This window comes from Polypterus senegalus, chromosome 3, assembly GCF_016835505.1.
Source record: "Polypterus senegalus isolate Bchr_013 chromosome 3, ASM1683550v1, whole genome shotgun sequence".
NCBI classification, from domain to species: domain Eukaryota; kingdom Metazoa; phylum Chordata; class Cladistia; order Polypteriformes; family Polypteridae; genus Polypterus; species Polypterus senegalus.
The window spans coordinates 258,254,506-258,276,729 of record NC_053156.1 but is presented as its reverse complement, the minus strand read 5'-3'; the positions used below and the strand labels follow the sequence as shown (position 1 = coordinate 258,276,729).

Below are 22,224 nucleotides of genomic sequence, written 5' to 3'. Positions count from 1 at the left end.
TGATGTTAGAATATACCTAGAGCTGTCAAAAATGAGAAAAATTGAGAACTAAATAGTTTACCTTAAACATGTTTGCACAGTACAGTGTTTAGTGCTACTACCTTACAGACTCATCATTTTGGGTTTGAGTCGGTTTGAGTTTGTCCGGTGTCTGGTTTTCCTGTCACATCCCTAAGGATGTGCATTTTAGGTTAATTGGTAATTTCAAGTTGGCTCTTTGTTGGGGTGTGTGTGTGTAAGAGAGGGTCCTATGGTAGGCTGAAGTTCTACCCAAGGCATTTCTTGCTTTGCACCAAAACCTACTGGGTTAGGCCCCAGTCCCCCACTACATATAATTGGACTAAGTAGGTTAGAGAATGTAGTGTTTCCTACATCAGAAATTGCTGATATATTATTTGGTAAAGTGGTTCATTCACTTTAAAGTGGTTCATTCATATTTGTTCTCTTGTTAAAAAAAAAAACAAAAAAAAAAGCAAATCCAATAAAATAAGTCAAACCCACCCACTTAACTTCTCACTAGTTCTGTTTTCCTTGTTTGTAATAATTCAGTTTAATTATTTTTTAAAAAGTAACTAACATTTTTTTGGGGATCAATATGAAGTCCGGCATTACATAGGGTGAGGAGCCCCACCCGAACATACTGTGCACGTTCTTCCCATGTGCCACAATAGATAATTACTGTACATCGTCTAGATAGATGATACTATTTGAGTTGCGAGGCTGTAGCACTGTGTCTAACAGATGCTGAAAGGTGGCTGATGCCCATGCAACCCAAATGGTAGGTCATGACACTGCCAGAGACTGCTAGGTAGGGGCTAAACACATTTTTCTTTGGTGGATTCTGGTAAGGGAATTTGCCAATACCATTTTGTCATCTTAAGTGTGATCAAATATCATGCTATTTTGAGTCGCTCGAAAACTTTGTCTAGTTGTAGCATTGGATATGCATCGAAATGGGAAACTTGACTAAGCCAAGGGAAGTAATTGCAAAAGCACCAACTGCTGGCTGTGGGACCAATACAGTAGGGCTAGACTCTATTATAGTGCGTCTTTATTTGAAAACCGCAGTATCACATTGTGGGGAGCATGAACGTGATTGAAAGAATAAAACTGAATTAAAAAAAAAATGCTAACGTTGATGTGAATGTTCAAGGGAAAGTAACATACATCATAAACAATGCAGGGTTTGGTCAAGAAGACACCAAGAAGAAATGATTGAGTTGCGCTTGTTTCTCTCCTTTTACCTTTTCAGTGCAAACTTTTACAAGTATCATAAATTTATACCGGTTATTACAGACTCCAATCAAATGTATGTTTTTATTGTATAATAGCAGCAATAAGAGCAGCTCACTACTCAAAACGGTAATTCTGAGAAGCGGCTGGAATTGAATCTGTGACCTCTTGATTATGAGTCAGCAGTTCATACCGCTGCCACCCAATCGGTCGTGTCAGTGTCATAACCTAACCCGATTTATTTTTCTTTGGTTATATTGTTGAATAAAAGTGCACTTGTTTTGTTATACGTGAATCTTTTGTGAAAGTGTTTATTTGATATTTGGACTTGTGCTCAACATTTCTTGCATTTCCCTGCATTTCCTGTCATCTTACATTTACAAAGATCGTTGTGGACACGGAACACACATGAAATGCATGTGTTCCAAATAATGATCTATTATTTACCCTATATAACTCCACGCACCTCACACCCAAATAAACAAGACTTTATCTGTGAGAACTTTTTACTTGAGTTGAGCTGTGCCAGTTGGAGCATGGGACAGCAGACTGGTTACTGCTTGTGCTGATCGACACATTTGCAAAACAAAAGACGCTAAAGGAGAGGCATGAAGGAATTTAAGGTAGTCTGGGATTAAAAGTTTTTTTGTAGGCTTCAGGGATTCTAGTGTTAATCACTTCCAGGAAGAACAGGATGGCTGCTTCGATATCCTGTCACTGTTTGAATGTTATATTAGAACCGAAATTAAGGCTGTTTTTGAGAGTGAAGTACGAACGTGGTTAGCCGGAGTAGAAATCAGGGCCCATTCCTTACACTGTTTCAACAGGTTTACATGATAAACGTGTTTGGCTGGTCAACGATAGGTTGTTTTATCAAGTAGTCAACCAGTCCTTTCCCCTCCTTAATTTCATAATTGGTCCATGCAAATGAGTCAGCAATTTGGAATGGAAAGTGGGTATGAGTAACACGACACAGCCACTGGGAACAAACTTATGGAGCATTGTACCACTATTGTATGTTCAGGCCTGTGCTGATTGTGCCTACTCCAGATTAGCATTTAGGATAGGTCCAATTTTATCAAATCTATTGCATAACTACACAACATATTTTAGGATATTTATGGAAGGGAGTGCCTCACTTTCCCTTCCTGTTTTTAATACATCCAATACTTCATGGGGTTGTCGCTCATATAACAATTCAGAAAGTTATAAACCCATAGAGACTCATGGGACTTCCTGGTAAGCAAATAGTATGAGGGGCAGTAACTGATCCTAGTTCCTACCGTCCTTACTGACCTCCTCACAAAGCATTTGCTTAAATGTTTGATTAAACCGCTCAACTAGATCATGAATTTGAGCGCGGTATACTGAGGTCTTAAGGTGCTTCATTTTGAGTCATTTGGCAACCCCCTGAACGACTCTGAGGTAAACTGTGTCTCTTGGTCTAATAGGATTTCCTCAGGGATGCTGACCCTCACAAAGACCACTACCAGTTCCTGTGTTGCGGTTTTGAAATTGGCTTGTCTCAAGTGGATTATCTCAGGATATTGTGTGGCATAGTGCACAAGGACTAGAATGTATTTATGTCCCTGAGCTGATTTTGAGAGAAACATGGTCCTTCGGAGGAATTTTTCAAAGCTGACATTGTAGGCATGAAATACAAAAGTGACAGACCTTCTTATTAACTCTTGAAGTTTTATCCTTTCGAGTGTTTTATCAGTGCCAGAATGGACATCTTGGAGGTGGGTTTGCACTAACTCACAAATCTGCCATTGGGAAGATTTTGGTAATAGCTCTCATGCTCTGACACACAATACAGCAAATCATTTTCAAGCACAGAATGGGGCCCATTTAGAGATGGCCTCAGCTCGTCTATAGCCTTTACGCAGGCACAGTGCAAGCCAGTCTGCTCACTTCGTATTGGGTGCCCATGTGATCCCATATTCACGCTGACATTGTACATAGCATGGAGACAACTTGAGATGTAGGTTCGCCATCTATAGCATGGCCTATTGGATCACCAGGTGTATTTGGTGCTTTTCTGATTTTACTTTGAGTCTAGTAAGGCCAGATAGGGTGGGTTGCGCATAACTGCTACCCTCAGGGAGTGAGTTTTCCCGAGGAATGTGATCACAGACACATAACATGTGAAGCAGACTTGTACCATCGAATTTCCCCATGTATACAGGTTAGACTGGACTTTCCTGTCTTGATCTGACGCGGCCTGCTTGTCGAGGTTTTAGTAAGCCTGTTGAGCCTCCCCTGTAAGGAATGGCGCCAATATGTGCACTCATTCTGCTCTCTTTGATTGATGTCTAGTAGCTATTCACTCTAAAACCAAGAAATAGGTTTAAATGTCATCCTTTGGACAGAGTTGTAATAGTACATGGGATGGTCCGAAGGTTCTTTATTCCTTGCAGGGCTGTTGTGGCTTCGATTTGTACCTCCACCTCGCTGAGCTGTGTCTGTTATTCCTCAGCTTGCACTCATACAACAACAATAAAATTTATTTATATAGCACATTTTCATATATATATATATATATATATATATATATATATATATATATATATATATATATATATATATATACACACACACATTTTTCATACAGTATGTAACAAAGAAAAAGGTACAGTTGAATGGCCAGGAGGACAGAAAAAACAAAAAAGAAAAGCCAATTAAGCTAGAGAAAAAACATAGTGCCTGTACCATTGCTGTGAGGGTAGCCACGATGGTTGCTAGATTCACCTGTTCAGTCATCTTCCAGGTGTAAAACCCTGCCATAAACACCACTGTAATAAAGACAAAGAAAGCAGATGAAGAATTGGGGCACCATAGTATTTTCCATATAACTGTAACTCAAAGTTTTAAAATAAAAAACAAGAATGGTTTTTCCCAGATGTGAGTCTTTGGTTGACTCAATCTAAGATGGTGGTGATTTGTTTCTCAAATTGGAGAGCAGGAAGAGGCGAGTTCAGGAGGTTAGGAACCAGAAGTAATGTTGTTATGGACGTGACTGTCAATCACTGCTTCTGCAGAGGGAGGAAGAGAAAAAAGTAATCAGGCAACAGTGCCAACCTCTGGTTTACTACATAACCGAACAACAGAAAACTCTATACAAATAGGAGGGCTCACATCAGCCCCCTTTTTCCTGTCTTTTTTCTCCCCATTTAATTTCAACCTAAGAATCAATCTTTTCACAGTTGCCTTTACATTGTGCTTGAGTTTAATTTCTTGATTTGTTATATTTTTTCTGTACTATTTTACAGTTTTTATATTAATTTTGTATTCATTCTCTGATTACTTTAAATTTTAGAAATTTTTATTGCTGTTAATGTTTTTATCTATGGGCCAAAGAAAAAGAAATTGCTCAGTTGACAGAAAAGTCAGTAACTTTTCCACTGCACCATTTGAGTAGACCTGAGACAGAACAGTGTTACCACTGTGACAACTGGTTGAAAATGAAAAATACAAACACACACGTATGCAAACATCTTTTGCTTTGTACCAACTGATAGTTGGGCTTCAGCAACATGTCAGTTGAGCAATTTCTTTTTCTTCAGTTTTCAGAATAAAAGCATACTTGTTTTGTTATACCTTTTATGAAAGTATTTATTGGATATTTGGGCTTCAGTCTTCACACATCCTACACTTCATGTCAACATTATATTGTTATTACTATAACATATGAAAACATTTTCTGTTTTGGCTGTGTTCATCATTTCTTGCCTTGCATTTCCTCTGTCATTCTATATTTACACAGATCTTTGCAGACATGGAACACACATGAACTGTATGTATATCAAATCACAGTACTGTATTTCAGGGTATATAATTCTTTACAAACGCATCACCAGATAAACACTTCAACACAGACTTCAGCTGTGAGGATTGCAGCAGGGTGATGCCTTTGTCTGACTGATTGTAGGGTGGGGGGATTAGTAGGCTGCATTCTGATAATTCACACATTTGCAAAACAATAGCAGACTGTTAGCGCAGTGATATGGAGCTACAAGCTTCTCTGCATATCTCAGGAAAATTTTAGGAGGTTGGGGACAACAAAAAAATCAAGCTTCAGGGATTCTACTGTAAAAAAAAGATTATGGTGAGCAGGTGTTCACAGGCAGGTACAATCTCTATGAATTTATGAAACATGTTGCAAATTGGTAGCGTTTTTATTTGCTTAGTTTTTTGTTTATAGGTTTAATTGATATCTCATTGTTAACCTTGAGCTTACACTTGGTCATGTCATTGTCCGCTCACTGCTTTTTTATTTATTTATTGTTTACTTACTAGGGAGCTCTGCCCTCTGCTCGCTTCGCTCGCCAACCCCCGGGTTTGGTTAACTGGATATACAATTTAAAGAGATGGTTATTTTCATGGGAATTATTAAGTATGCATTATTTTCACTTTTACTTTAAAATTACAGTTAAAACAATATTTGGAATTAACTTTTCTTCAAGATCACATTTAATTTTGAATCCGTGTTTGAATATACATTGTGACAACGCAACGTATAACTGCCATGAGTGAATATCGTTTCTTTCTCTCTAATAAATACACCGACTGTTTAGAATGTTTGTCCTTGTGATTGAAGTGTCAAGCTATTCTCACGGGAAACATTTTAATATGAATGGCATATCAAGATCTCCTTTTGTGTCTATTATTAATGGAATATGTACTACATTACCTTTCTTGTCGCCTGTTAAAATTTTACATGTTAGAATTGTTCAAACAATTTTTAATACAACTAATCTTGTTCCATTACATAGTCCATCACTCATACATAAATTATGCAATAACATTACGATACATCCTTCTTTCAACAGTAATTCGGACAGTGTTAAAGCTTATAGATATTTTATGGGATATTGTAAATTGATGTTTTCATCTTCTGTACGATCACCACCAACTGCTTGAGCATAGTCCATTGATACGCATTTAATCAGTTTGCCGTGTACCTGATCAACAATTTTCGCGTTAATCCATTTGAGTTCATCTCGCTACCATATTTAGATGAGTAGGTGATTCTAAACTGTATCTTTGTAAGTGTGTGTGTGTGTGTCATAAGTGTTCATAAGTAAGCACTTTAATGGATTGGTGTCTGTCCAGGTTAAGTGCTGTAATGCACCTGATGACTGTGGTCTTGTTTGAAAATTAGTTGTAAGTAGGGTGTGACTTGAAAAAATCTCATGGCAAAAGTCTCTGTCTCACGTGACTTGCTTCCAGAGGTTGTAAGTATGGCGTGACTTGAAAGAATTTCATGGTTAAAGTCTCCATCTCGCAGGACTTCCTTCCAAAAAGTCTTGTCTTGCAGGATTAGTCTTGTCTCAAGATTTTTTATTACAATAGAGAGATTTATTGAGTTAATAAAATATTTCCATCCAGCATTATATCCAGATCTACTAGCTGAATGTTTCATGTTCCCAAACTTGACTTTAAATACTGGCATTCGTAATGTTTGTACACTTAAATTCAGACAACCAATGAAGTGGCCAATCAGAAGCGTATATCATCTAACCTGCTATTGATATTAGTGGCTTTATAGAACCTACCTAGGAGAGTTTACAAGATTTAAGTTTTAGCATATGGAGAGAACAATTTAAATGTTCGCCCAAGGCTGAGATTCAATAATTCAGTAAATGGGGCTTATCTCACCTGCTTGAAGTGATCTGTTGAACAAAAGCAGAAATGACTCAGAAAGCAGAGAATAAAATGTAACTTCAGTTGCAGTAAATGGATATGATAGCTAAGATGATATTTTGCCACCAATCCAACGCATATACATTTAAACCGCTAAATTAGGACAACAATATTTCAGACTAAAGTAAGTACGGTTAGTATTGTTCATTTGCACAAGATGGATGTCTGAGATAGTGCTCTCCTGGCAGCAGTGTGTATTTTCTCTTTTGTATACGTTTAAGATACCCTGTATTTTATTAAGTTAAACACAACTATCCCCAAATATGAGTAAACTCAAACAACAAACACTGTTAACACCCCCTGTACTTCAACAACCTCTACATTGTTTGGTTATGTAACACAATCAGAAGATGGTATGGCAGGTATGGATGAGGTTACCGAATTGAAGTCATTGGTGATCAAAATTTAGGGCGGATATACAAGGCAAAATAGGTTAACTGAGCTAGAACATGAAGAATCTGGAAGTATGTTCAGGCAACAATTTCTACTTTAAATTGAATGAAAATTTGACAAAAATCAGTGAAAGAAATGAAAAAAAATTGAAGTTATCTGAATGCATTGTGGTTTGTAATAAATTTGTGGTATCTGAAGATACATAAAGAAGAAAAAATATCAGGATCGAAGGACTACCTGTTTGAAAAGAATGTCCCAATCCAGTAAAATTTATTACAATACTAGCAGAATAGTGTTGTTCTCATATATATATATATATATATATATATATATATATATATATATATATATATATATATATATATATATATATACTAGCAAAATACCCGTGCTTTGCAGTGGCGAAGTACTGCCTTAAAATTTTTATTAAGAAGAAAATTAAACCTTTTTAAACTGAATGAAAATATACCAATAATTATTTGTTAAGGATCTCTTTGTATACCACATTGTGAGTTTGGCCCTCCGGTTGTAATATGACCAAGCTGTGTGCTGAGCTTACTCTTGAGCATGCAACGTACAGTTGGCCATGTGAACAGTAATCTTGTTTCAAATCTCACAGCTTGGATTGCTGCTGTCATAATTGGTTTGAGTTTCATGGTTTGTTTCAATTACGACAGTATTTGCAGGACTTGTGTTGAAGTGACATTCGGCATCTGTCAAGCGTTGTAAGCATACAACCGATTTCATCTATAACTTCACATCCAGCTTTTGAGAGTTTAAACATTCATAAACATCAAAGTGTCCACTACAGGCATTGCCGGTTGTCAAAAGGTGTAAAATATTTGGCCATTTCGGTACACTTGAAAGCGACAACCGAACAATTCCCCGGCAGCCATCAACTCACATGCAGATGCATAGGTGAAAGGCTTAAGCATTTCACTCTTCTAGTGCTTCTGTGTAGACTAATTATCTCCTGTACCGTCATCAGTCCACACCTTGAACCTGTCCCAGTCATTCAATACATAAGACACAGTGTTCCTCTGGATATCAAGAGTGAGCCTGATATGGCCGTGCAATATGGAACAAAGAGAATGGAAAAGGTAAGTGCCATCTCCGGGCATGGAAACCACTCAGTAAGTGACAGTTCTTTGATCGATGGTGATCACCTCGATTGACATGTTAATGGGGGTACGGTTGGAATGATAAAGGAAATGGGTACCTGAACAATGTAAAGTAAGTCTAAAATACCTACACAATAACTATTATCATAATAAATGAACAATAAAACAACGGAGACGCCGTGGATTAAATAAAAAGGCTGTAGTTATCAGCAGGGAGACGTGAATCCCATGGCGAAGCAAGGAAGGGAATGTAGAGACTGGAGCGACGGACGGCCTTATATAGGCAGGCAGCCAACAACGTGGGAGGCGTTGGGATGGGGAACCCAACGCCGCCTCACACGGTGACTGAGCTGCAGGCTATGGACGTATATATATACGTAAGTAGGATTCAGTTAGCGTTGGGAACCTGCGTACCAAATTTCTTGACGATGGGCCCATAAGTAGCAAAAACCGTTGAAAAGTTTAATATTGCGGCCAACAGTGGCATCATACCACCGAAATAAGTACCAAATTTCAGCCTTCTACCTACACGGGAAGTTGGAGAATTAGTGACGTTGGAAAGTTCAATATGGCGGCTGACAGTGGCGTCATACCACCGAAATAAGTATGTGCATTGGTTTTGGTTAGTGCAGGTAAGCCGCCTACCAAATTTCGTGAAGATGGGGCCATAAATAAGAAAGTTCAACATGGCGGACGTTGTCGACCGTTATGACCGTTCTGCGGAATTTCGAAATGAAACCTGCTTATCTTTTGTAAGTAAGCTGTAAGGAATGAGCCTGCCAAATTTCAGCCTTCTACCTACACGGGAAGTTGGAAAATTAGTGACGTTGGAAAGTTCAATATGGCAGCCAACAGTGGCGTCATACCCTCGAAATAAGTACGTACATCGGTTTTGGTTGGCGCAGGGAAGCCGCCTACCAAATTTCGTGAAGATGGGGCTATCAATACGAAAGTTCAACATGGCTGACGTTGTTGACCGTTATGACCATTGCGTGTAGAATTTCAAAATGAAACCTGCTTAACTTTTGTAAGTAAGCTGTAAGGAATAAGCCTGCTAATCTCCTGTGTGGATAATACTCTTGAAGCCTTATAGTTTAATAGTAAGATTCAACAAACTACAGGATAAAGAAAACTTGAAAATTTTATCCGAGACAAAAGGAGGAAATTCTGTTTCAAAACAGTCGAAGATATATATCTCGTTTAAAATTGTCAAAAATGTTTCCCGGGCAAGATCCAGCCTATGTTTTGGGCATGCACCAAATTAACATCATTCTGGACAAAAATTTTTAAATGCCTCTCAGACAGCCTGGGTGACACAATTCCTCCTAATCCAGTAACAGCTGTGTTTGGTGTACTTCCAGATGGGCATATAGTGGAGAAGGACAAACAAATTGTAATTTCCTTTACTACACTATTGGCACGTAAACTTAACTTGCTCAAGTGGAAGAATCCTAACTTACCTCTTTTAAGTCAGTGGATAACTGATGTTATATATTATCTAAAATTGAAAAAAATTTAATTCTCACTTAGATCTGTGCAAAACTTTTTCAAAACCTGGGAGGATCTGATACATAACATTTAGGAATAAGCATTTAAATTGAGGAAGTGGATTCTCTCCCCTCATTTTCTGTTCTATCTATCTTTATTTATTTACATATTTTTACTATTATTAAAGTTCTACTCTCCTGACCTAGTTCTCTTTCTCATGGGTGGGGGTCGATTTGTTTCAAACCAGTTTTGTTAAACTTGGCTTGCATGTATGGAATGTGTTTGATTTTAATAAAATAAAAAATATAAAAAAAAAGTCGAATCCACATATTCCCAGGTTTCTCTTCTGCCACTGCTGCAAAACAGGTATCATTCCACAGCATTAAACCGCGCCTACAATAAGCTGAAATTAGATATAGCCTTCTATTTTTGACTAGATTGAAAGTAATAATTAATGATGAATTCTATGCCTATATCTTTCCAAAGGAAGCAGAGCAAGAGCAATAAAGATTGATTCCAAGAATCTTAAAAAAAAATGAAGGAGCTAAATTATATATGTAGATTGTAAAGAAGAGCTGCCACATATTGGCAACTGGTACTAGCTTTAATATAATACGTTTGCCATTGCACCTCTCCCGGATTATAATTTTTATCATTTTTCCTTATTTTATTAGTTTTCTTTATGGCTGAACGTGTTCGTAATATTTTTATTTTTTTTAGTAACATTTTAATCTTTTTGTTATCTATTACAAGATTTTGACATTTTAAATATTATAATTTTAGAAGTACTCTACAAGGGTGCCAACTTTCACCAGTGCTTTTTGTGTTTGCTAATGAGCCACTGGTTATTCATCTAAGGAATAAGCTGGAAGTAAAGATTACCAGATGACAAGAACAGAAAATTTCACTATATGCAAATGATGTGGTGCTTTTTATGTATCAGACTCACAATCATTTTTACCATTAGTGTTAAACACACTAGAAGAATTTCATAAGATCTTTGGATTTAAAATCAATCTGAATAAAAGTGTGTTTTTCCAGTGACAATATACTAGATTGGATATCTTTCCATATATAATATCAAAACAGTTTAAATATCTAAGGGTTAATCATCAGAAGTATATATAAAAAATCTTTTCCAATACAATCTTGGAAGTACCATAGATAAAATTAACACTAGAATTACCAGAGCCTACGAAAAAACTCCGTCCTCCGTAATTCCGTCCCACCTTAAATTGCTTCTTAAATCCCTTCACACCTCTCCGCCAGCATCCTTTGTCTTCTAAATGTGCTGATAAAGAGAAGCTAGGAGCAGCCGGCTATTCCATCCCCTACACTGCAGAGCTATAGCGCGTCTTTAGTGAAAACAGCCGTGTCAGATGGGGTTGTATGGATTGATTCTGAACGCGACTGAGAGAATTAAAAGTGAATTAAAAAAAAAAAGCTAACCTTTACAAGGATCATAAATTGCACCGGCTGTTACAAACTGAAATCAAATGTATGCTTTTATTCTAAGATAGTAAGACTAAGAGCAGTTTACTTCTCAAACCGAAAGGGCGCAGGATCGAACTCGTGACCTTTTGATTCCCAAGCGGGAACTGATTTTATTAAACCACGGAGGCAGTTACAATAAAAGGCTGTCAATGTCGCATGTTAAGGCGGCTTTTTGTTTCTGCAGTTATATTTTTGAATAAAAGCGCAATTGTTGTGTTATTCTTGTGAAAATGTTTCTTTGATATTTGGACTTCAGGCTTCATACATTATATAGTTTATGCCTACATTTGGTCATCTACTACTAGAATATAAAAAACGTTTCTGTTTTAACAATGTGTTTACACAGATTACTGTAGAAACGGAACAGACATGAAATGCGTGTGTTCCAAATAACGATCTATTATTTCCACTCTAAAACTCCACTTCACTCCCAGATACTCAATCAAGGTATGAGCCTGAGAGAAGTTTGTGCACGTTCTAAATTGGTGGGGGGATGGAATAGCCGGCTGCTCCTAGCTTCTCTTTATCAGCACATTTAGAAGACAAAGGATGCTGGCGGAGAGGTGTGAAGGGATTTAAGAAGCAATTTAAGGTGGGACGGAATTACGAGTTTTTTCGTAGGCTCTGGTAATTCTAGTTGTAAACAAGATATTAACAGGTGGTCCACCCTCCATCACTGGGAGAATTAACACTGACCAAAATGAACATCGGTAAGTTGCTCTATTTATTCCAGAGTATTACTATATACATAAACAAGATATTTTTAAACAAATTAGACACAATTATAACAGCCTTCATCTGGAATTCAAAACAGCCATGTATTCAAAAGATGACTAAAGCAGGGTTGCATGCCACTACATACAGTACCTTTCAGTTTTACTACTGGACAGCAAATATACGCACAGTAAAACCTTGGAAAGCAGTAGAAACTCATTAATACACACAGCCATGGCTTGGAATGGAAAATAACTCCTGTTTCAAGTTTTCCTTGTTTGTACTGCTTTGTTCTAAACTATTGCCAGTACACCAGTAATCCAGTTTTCTACCATCTACTTAATAAATGGAACTAATGCAGGACACATTTCAAGGTAAAGAAGCTGTTATCTGTTGCTTCTGTATACAATAGTCATCTGTTTCAGTCCTCTCAGATGTACTCAGTATTTATCTAATTGAAACCACTATGGATTAAGACACCAAGAGATGCTTATGTAGACAATGTATTTGTTACTTAAGAATAATTACGCTCCCATTTCAACCTCCCAGCTTCACACTACACTACAGCTCTCCCAACTTTTTAACTACAAGCAAACTAATAATTTTGTTAAAAGAAACCTTCCACACTTTCCACATCTCACAACCAAAGCAAGCCCAGAATTTCATATTGATCAGTCTCGATCAAGACAACAACAGTATTTCATCAATATATCAAGATATTTCAAAGAAGGGACCTCTCAATCAGCATCTCAGAAAATGAGTGGATCTTAGAACTGGAGATGCATTCGATGTATGGCTATTTGTGCCAAGCATTTAATAATTCTAAAAGTTTTTCATCAATCACATTTATTTTCCCTACATCTGTCCAAGTTGTACCTAGTGCAAGACCCAACATACAAGCACTGCCATCTGGCTCTAGAATCACTAGGCCACATGTTTTGGGAATGCACTAAATTAATATCATAATATCAAATCTTTACTTACTTTTTAAACCAGCCTTAGTGTTACAATCACTCTGAATCCATTAACAGCAATATTTGGTGTACTGCCTGAAGACATTAAGGTGCACAGTGAGAAATCAATTGCAATACTGTACAGCACACTATTAGCACACAGCCTTATCTTGTTCAGCTGGAAGAACTGCAACCCAGCTTCTATAACTCAGTGGATAAGTGATGTTCTCTTTTAGAGGATATGTCCAAAACCTCTTTTAAAATATAACAAGAATTCATTAATACTATTTTAAAATAAGCATGCTGAGCTTTTGATTGACTCTCTAGTATCATTAACTGCTTTATCATTTCCTTTCTATTTTGCCTGAGACTCTCTTCTTTTTTTCTTTTATATGGGTGGGGTTTGAATTGTTTTTTTTTCTTCGTCTTTTTTTTCTGCTGTTGTTTTTGCTTTGTATTTTTTTTCCTTTGATTTTATTCATCTGGTATGTTATGTGTTAGATTTGTTGAATGCTACTGGAATGTTCTGGTCTTGGGGGAAAAAATGTTTCCTTAAAAAATCATTATTAACTTTAGATACTCTGTAGACAATGGATCTGATCAGTGTACATTTTGTGAATTATAATATATGATAACTTACATTAAGTCTTGTTAACACAGAATTAGGTGTTTAAGACAAAGTTATCATTTACCAGATAAGTGAAAGGTTTTGATAAATTTGCATTTTACATAAAAGCTGTTGAACATAATTAACAACTGTTTTTTGACCTAGTAGTCTTACTGCTGAAGTTTATTCTTGGATGCAAAGAGAATGATTAGTAGTTCCTTAAATTAATTTTTTACAATAACTATATCTACAATAAAGGAATTCATTTAATAGATCTGTGATTTTTTTAGGAAAAAACAAATTGTTTTCGTCACTACTTTGATCAGATATTTACTTGTAAGTTAACAAGAGAAGGAATATCTATCTAGTCAAAATAAGACCTTGACCAAAAAAAGTTAAGCACAAGTAAATTTTAAGCCCTCACAGTTTAATGTTGTACTTTCTGTCTAATAGTTTACATCTGCTGTTTCTTTACTTGAGATAAATAGGAAAGGTGTCACTGGAATTCATAGATAAATTGAATGGATACTCATTAGTATAGAAGTGAAAATGAATATCTGTTTTTGATTATTTATGATGCTAACATGTCAAAAAGATAAGCTTCTCCAAATTCCAAATCTCTAGACATCTACAGAGTAATTTAGTAAATATAATCTAGAAGACGATGGGGCTGTTTTTTTTTTTTTATATATCCTTACTGGCCATGCTGCATATTTGTTCATCTTGTCTGGCTTGTATCAAAAGAAGCTGTTCATACAGATTAGCAGAATAAAACACAGTATTTCTTTCTATCCTGTGTTATTATTGAGGCCAATAACTGTCATAATTTTTCACTATAAATGAAAGTATATGATTAAATAGAATGGCTTAAGCTTCATTGCATTGTGCATGTTAGTGAACATACATACTATCCATTCATCTGTTTTTCCCATAAAGAACAATAATGAAGTCTCTTCATAATATTTTACTGTTCAGATTTCACATTATAAACATATTTTTACTCTGAATAAGTGTTTCTTATTTTTTACAGTCAGAGAAGAGTTTAAACAGTTAAGATCCTTCTTCAACTATTTATTTTCTTAATTTTACACATTCAGCATGAATATTACTTGTTTCAATGCTTTACTGTGTGTAGTAGCTATTAGTAACACCAAAGGATCTGTGAATGATTAGTTTCAAATCAATTTCGATCTTTTTTTTTTATATCTTCTTCTCTCTGTTCATGTGTTTTTGTAAATATATTGCCATGCTTAATTTTATACTTTAATCTGCCTTCATCTTTCCATCTCTTTGTCAGTTTCTCTTTAGGGTTTTTATTCCCTGCATTTTTATTTTTCCCTCGTTTCTTTTGTTTTTTAGGACCGTAATGTTGCCTTCCTCTCAGCGAAAGCCCCTCACAGAGACCCACTATCCCAGACTTACTTCAGGTTGGATTCTGGGTAGACAGCTTTGAGCAGTCAGAAAATCTTCAACATTTTTTCAATTCTTTTAAGGATATTTTTTTAGGATCAAGCAAAGATACTAATTCATTTTAGCAAATACTGTGTTGTCACATTTAGAAAACTAAATTTGAACACAGAAATAGATTGCATGACTTTTGTTTGAAACACCTAATAATTTAATTTTGGTCATGTAAAGAAAGTAGATATCCTCTCAAAAACTAACATTTGATCAGACAAATTTACACTTGCACATATACAATATGTACTGCATAATGTGTTTACAGTTTGTATGTCTGTATGCGTGTGTTTTGTATACACCTACACACGCAAACAAGTGTATGATTTTTTTTTTTTTGTGCATGCACATAAAACTGTATTATATTGTAGTAAATAAGGTCTCTGATGCTTTGAATTATTCCCATATACTGAGACAACTGTTTATCTGAAAAGAAAAGGATAGTGGGTCTTTCTGTGGCTTTCAATTCTGTCAGCTGTTTTTTTTTTTTTTTCTTTTCTGGATCTCTCTCGTTCTCTCTCGTTCTCCTTTTTCTCTCAAATGATGAATTATATATTTATTTGAAAGCTTAAATTGTTGTATAATTGTTGTTAATTTAGTGGGAGATGAGTCACACAAAAACCCACACCTTAAACATTACAATATTACTGATTTCTCTGTTTATATCTGCCAAATATTTTATGATGAGAAAAAGAGACATTTCTTAAAAAGTACAATTATAGCTTAAAATTAAGTACATGTTTTTTTGGCATGTTTTGCCTCTGAAGAATGCTACATAGCTTAAAACTGAAATGATAACTTGAAATAAAATCATTATGTATCCTTTCCATATTATAAGAATTTACTGTTTTAATTTGCACACATTTACCTTCTGTAGATTATCATTTATATTTATAGTCATCAATTTATACTGCAGGTGAAGAGGGGATAGGCTTCGGCAGTTTTAGAGTTTTGCCATAAATATTTGGGTTCTCACTGTAACAATGTAAGGCTTACATAGAGTACTACAAATGGTTACAATTATTAATTTTTCTTTTTGATGTTTGATCACTAACATTTTCGCAGTATTTTGCAATAAGTACAGTTGTGGCCAAACGTTTTGAGAATGACACAAGTATTGGTTTTCACAGTTTGCTGCTTCGGTGTTTTTAGATCTTTGTGTCAGATGTTTCTATGGTATACTGAAGTATAATTACAAGCATTTCATAAATTTCAAAGGATTTTATTGACAATTAGATTAAGTTTATGCAAATAGCCAATATTTACAGTGATGTCCCTTCTTTTTCAAGACCTCTGAAATTTGCCCTGGCATGCTGTCAATCAACATCTGAACCAAATCCTGACTGATGGCAGCCCATTCTTGCATAATCAATGCTTGGATTTTGTCAGAATTTGTGGGTTTTTGTTTGTCCACCTGCCTTTTGAGGATTGACCACAAGTGGGATTAAGGTCAGGGGAGTTTCATGGCCATGGATGCAAAATTTCAATGTTTTGTTCCCCGAGCCACTTAGTTATCACCTTTCCCTTATGGCACGGTGCTCCATCATGCTGTTAAAGGCAGTGATTGTCACCAAACTGTTCGTGGATGGTTGAGAGAAGTTTTGTTTTGGTACCATTTATTCATGGCTCGAGAACGAAGCATCACCAGTGCAGAGCTTGCTCAGGAATGGCAAATCTTGGCTCTTTGCATAAACTTAATGTAATTGTCAAAAATAGCCTTTGAAACTTATGAAATTCTTGTAATTACACTTCAGTATACCTTAGAAACATCTGACAAAAAGATCTAAAAACACTGAAGCAGCAAACTTTGTGAAAACCAATACTTGTGTCATTCTCAAAACTTTTGGCCACAACTGTAAATAATAAATACATTACCAGTATAGCTCCTTCCCAAGTTACTCATTTTGCCTTCATGATAAAAGGGGAAAGTGTTTCCACTGTATTTGTGTAATAAACATTCTGCAAAAAATGAAATGTCTTCTAATATTAACCCATTTAAGTCAATGACTTAGTTGATCACTTTTCAGATCAGTTGCTTCTTTGAGTCTTTTTACATAGGTTATCAGTTTATAATTTAATCAGACTGTTGCTAAATTATAGTTTTTATAATATGGGCATGTTTTTTTTGCCCAGTGTTAAAAACTATTTCCTGCAAAAAGTAGGTCTTTGGAACAACTTCTTATTCACACAGAAGTTTTTATGTTTGTTGAATGGTTTGGAAATACTGTGTCAGACTGTGTTTAATTAGACTCCAGATTAATTTCTTATTTAATGAGTAGCAGCAGGTGGATTCAAGCAGCCTACTCCATCAGTACAGCATTATTTACTCTTGATAAACCTTTGATATGGAAAAATGACAAAAAGGGGGATTACTGTATAGTATCCCATATATATAAATTAGTTTGAGGTACACCAAAGGTTTTAAGTTACCAATCTTATTGTTTTTTGTGTTTATTTTCCAGTGTTTCTGGTCATACATTTATCGCTTAAGTATTAAAACTAAATAAACAGTAAATGGTATGGTTGACTTTAAGGGAGTCAATGTTTACACTTGAATTTGTGGATTTTTGTGCTTTCCCTTTATGAACAGAAGTGGCACTACAACATAATCTTTACGCCTACTGATATATTTTCATTGAATTTAAGTCAGTGGTTTGGTTCAGTCATTTTGGATGTCACTAAAGGCACTTTTTCCCCAGCTGTCTGAATCCATAGGGTTATTGTCATTTTTAAAGTGACTCTTGTCATTGCCTGAAGTATTTTGCAGACTAAAGCAGATTTAATGAGGAATTTCCTGACACTTGCTCCCATTAATTCCTTCCTCTGTCCCGATAAATTACAGCTTTCAGTGCCACCAAGTATATTATGTTGCTTTTCATTTGAATAGCTAAATAATTATTTCTTCACATCAGTACATTTTTGCAACATGATTTTGGTCTCTGCCTTCTTTGAGTCTCTAGATATGCTGATGTAGGGTATTTCCGAACTGTAGCCTTTATCTGACTGCTATTATGTTCCCTACTTCCAACATGTCATTGGTGAGTTGACTGCTAAACAGAGTCAGAGAGGTTTTGCATTCACTTTCCTTAAGATGTATTTGTGTATGCCCCTAATTTTTAACATTGTAGGAATATTTCATACTGCTGTCTAAGTACATGCCATGATGATGGTAAAACAGCTCCTTGGTGTTCATGAATCATATAATGCATATTATAGTCAAATGTATTTATTTACTAATTTGCTAGACTAACCAGAGTGATTAAAGAAAACTGAGGCAGTAAGTTCAGGTTAAAGTGTGCTAAAAAAAAATGGAGCAAAGGCCTATCAAGTGAAGACATTTCATTTTGCGTTCTAATTGCATATAAAAGAGTTTTACAAATTTTTGCTCTTGTGTTATTCTTTTTCAAGTATTCACAAAAACCCAATACAAATGGGTTTTCATGTAAACAATTTAATTGGGCACTAAACTCATTGCACGTTTTGTTTTCAATCACTGACTTTACACAAATTGCCTATCACTGCCTTTGTACAATTAAAATAAGTATATAAGACACGTATGCAATACAGAGTATATGGTTACATATTTACCTTTTATTATGCATTGCTTGAATATTTCAGTAATAGAATATAAATAAACAAATTGCATTGGCTTTTTAAATTATTTATATTAAACATACAGTTTCTTGTGGACAGCTACTGGCAGTATGTTTGAAAGACATACTCAGCTATTGCATGTTTCCTTTAACAATAACAAGCTTGCTATGCAATATATTTAAAACTGCTAAAGGATGTAACTCATTTTCTGATATGATATGTAAGTGTCATATTGATGTGTTGAGCATTTTAGCAGTGTTTTTTCCAAGAAATAAAATGAAATTCAAGACTTAAAATTTGCACTTGTTTTCTTTTGAGTATGTGTTCACTTTGGGTGGGGATGGTTGGTCACTAAAATAAAATTACTCTTTTATGAAAAAAAAAAAAATTAACCATCCATCAACATAATGTAAACAGTTCTGTGTTTTGTAAATATACCCTCTTCCAAATGTATGTTTCTAAAATTAATATTTTTATCTTTATCAAGTTATCAAAATTACTGTTTTGAATGTTAAGTCTTGTGTAGAGTAATGCGGTACTTTCTGTATCCCCCTTAGTTCTTTAAAGTTCTTTTTCATCACTTGTATTTTCAAATTTAATATTAGAAACATGCATATTTTTGCAGAGTAGTGGGTAAAAGGTGTAGAGTTTCTTTACTTTTTGATCCATTCATTTGTCTGTGTTCCTAAATGGTTTATCAGAATCAGTGTTTTATTAGTTGTACACATGAAGCATAAGTACATGTAAACCAAATATTTACAGCTAAACTAGCCATTTTATTCTTGATCTGTGACTGGATCTATGAACAAACACAGAGTGCATAGTTTTGACAAAAACAAATCATTCACTCCATGTCAGTTTATTTTCAGTCACACAATTAACCTAATGATTTAAACATGCAGTATAATCAAAATTTAAGCATTGTAACATTGAACATTAATTCTGCTAAACTGCACTGCTAATCAGCTACTTGCATATGTACTGTGGCTTTGTGTGATATAGTATTTTTAAACATTTGTGTGTGACCTACAATTAATCAATCAATCTGTAATGATGGCCTATTTATGGCACCTTAATATATAAATATTGCTTTTTTGAATGCTGCATGCATATTAAAAACAAAATGAAGCAGTATATACTAGGACATCCATGATACCTAAACAGTATTAGAAACCTAATTAAATCCAGAAGATGAATAATAGAGCAATGTATCATCTGAAAAGGCAACAAAGCAAGAATGGCAGATGCATAATTTCAGCAATGTATTGGAGACCTATCAGAAAAATAGCAGTCCTTAAAAACTGCATGATAACAAGTGTAAAGTGGAGTAAGGAACTGGAATATGCTTGTTTTTTCCCCAGTATTTTCTACTACTGGAAATAACTAGATCTAGAGAAATAATATAATAATATTAATCCTGAGATCTCCATCCATTTAACTAGAGTTGAATGGCTATACACTTGTTAAATGTTGGGGATGACTGATAGTATCATCTTATTTGTTTTGTGATGAATCCTGGCCCATCATTTGTGTAAACCTGGCCATACTGCAAGAAGTCTAGCTAAAGTTGATAAAAAACAAGCCTTGCATGGTATGGAAAATTTACATGCCTTGTCTTAAAATTTCTAGGTGTCTTGTACTGTCTGCTACAACTCTGAGTAATATAGTAGAAAAGTGCACTTTATTTTTTTTTCTACTAAATGTGTAAATCACATCATTTTATATTGTATAACTTCATCTGTCTGGTATAAGATAGCATGACATTTGACAGCTTCTATAAATTCAGCTCATTTATTTGATGATTATGTCAGTTGAATTCTAAATATTGTTGATTGTCAAAGGTGGAAGAATGGGCAGATCTTGGCATAGTACAAATTAACATTTGCAGTTCCATTGGCCATCAGAAAAGTGAAAATATGTCAGAAACCTGTTGTGAGAGTGTTTTTATATTAAGACTTCTTTAGGCTGAATTTAGCAAGATCAATTGTCCCACTGTCTTCAAATATAAACAACTTGAAATTTTTTCACATCCAGTTCTATACAGTACATGTGTACCAGTGAGCTTAACTTTCAGTTGTCAAGTTTTCTTTGTAGTGAGTGTAATGGACTGTGTGCAGTAAGTGACAACAGTTAAATACTTAATAATGGGAAACACTTAAGAAACACTTAATAATGTTTGCAAGTCCCTACAGTTGTATGTTCATTCAGTAGTATTATAGTGCATTCACATAGCCTAGGAGAAATAAGAAAGATTATATTGGCACTCAACTTAGAGCCCAGATCTGTAAGCGCAAAATGAAGGGGTAGCATTTAAAATGTGCAAATATTCAAAGAACACGGTCTGAGATATATCTTAGTGTGTTATAGTAAAATATTTTTTATTTCACTGGTGGTGTTTCCGAAATTTTGTTGTGTTTTCTTGTAAGTGGATTTTCATGCTGTATTTATTGGTATTAATTTGTTATTATTGATTTGAAGCTTGACAGTATCTTTACATGGCACATGAATGCAAAAGCAGTTAAACTAATCTCTCCTGAATTCTGAAATTCATTATCAACACTCAAGGTAGAAATCAAATCCAGACGCATAATGTTTTGTTCTTAGGAAAGGCAAAAATAAGAAAATGAGGTTTAGTCATCTTCAATAAAAGTTCGCCACACAGAGCAAGCATAAAAAATGTTTAGGATTACTTGTTAGCTCTTCTTGCCATTAGTATAATGGACAGAATTATACTTTTTAGCACGCCAATTCAGACACACTGCTGTTTTGTGCTTGAAGTGTCAAGCATCCATCACAGCAGGCATAAGCTTGATTACTTTGTCATTAAAGACAATGTACATAACTGGCATACGGTATTTCTGATTTTCCTTTTGATAATATAACAACAAAAAGCCTTGTTAATGTTACATTTTTCATTTTAGGTATCTAAGGTTCAGGTTACATGCAGTTTCAGTTAGTATTCTTTGGGGGCTGTTGACTTTATACACAGTGTAGAATGTTCAGGTAATCTGTATTACATTTTCACTGTACCAGTAAAAGGGACAAAATAGAAACTGAGTTGAGTATATTTCCGTGTGTTATTTATTGGTCACAAGCACCTGGCAACAGCACTCAATTGGTCACTCTGTTCTGCAACTTACACAATGACTGCATTTAATATATTTAATCAGTTACCATTGATTTTAGCTGATGTTTTCTTTCTTACAGTACAGGAAGTCATTGCAAGCTGTGCCTGAGTTCTGTTTCTCTTAGCTCATGTCACATTGTATGCACAAATAATCCTGTTGTTATAAAATGCTTTGTTTTCAACTGTCACATTCATCTGAAGGTTGCAGTTTCAACCTGTATCTTTTATGCAGCTCTGCAGAAGGTATATGCACTTAACACTTTGCAGATGAATTATATTAAATATTAATGGTATTAAAAAAATATTTAAAAATCACATACTGTACAAATATACATG

At 35.1% G+C, this 22,224-nt stretch overlaps 1 protein-coding gene across 3 annotated transcripts in view; it reads left to right on the top strand.

The window, feature by feature from the left end:
• LOC120526080 (intersectin-2-like) overlaps positions 1-22,224 on the top strand; it is a 299,488-nt gene that overhangs the window by 242,707 nt on the left and 34,557 nt on the right. Inside the window, exon 29 of one of the 3 annotated variants that reach the window (XM_039748967.1) lies at positions 15,069-15,849. The exons of the other annotated variants lie outside the window; for them this stretch is intronic. Within the exon in view, the coding sequence (XP_039604901.1) occupies positions 15,069-15,070 (2 nt within the window). The 3' untranslated portion in view covers positions 15,071-15,849. Of the gene's footprint in view, positions 1-15,068; positions 15,850-22,224 lie in introns of those variants that run through there. 3 annotated transcript variants of the gene reach the window in all.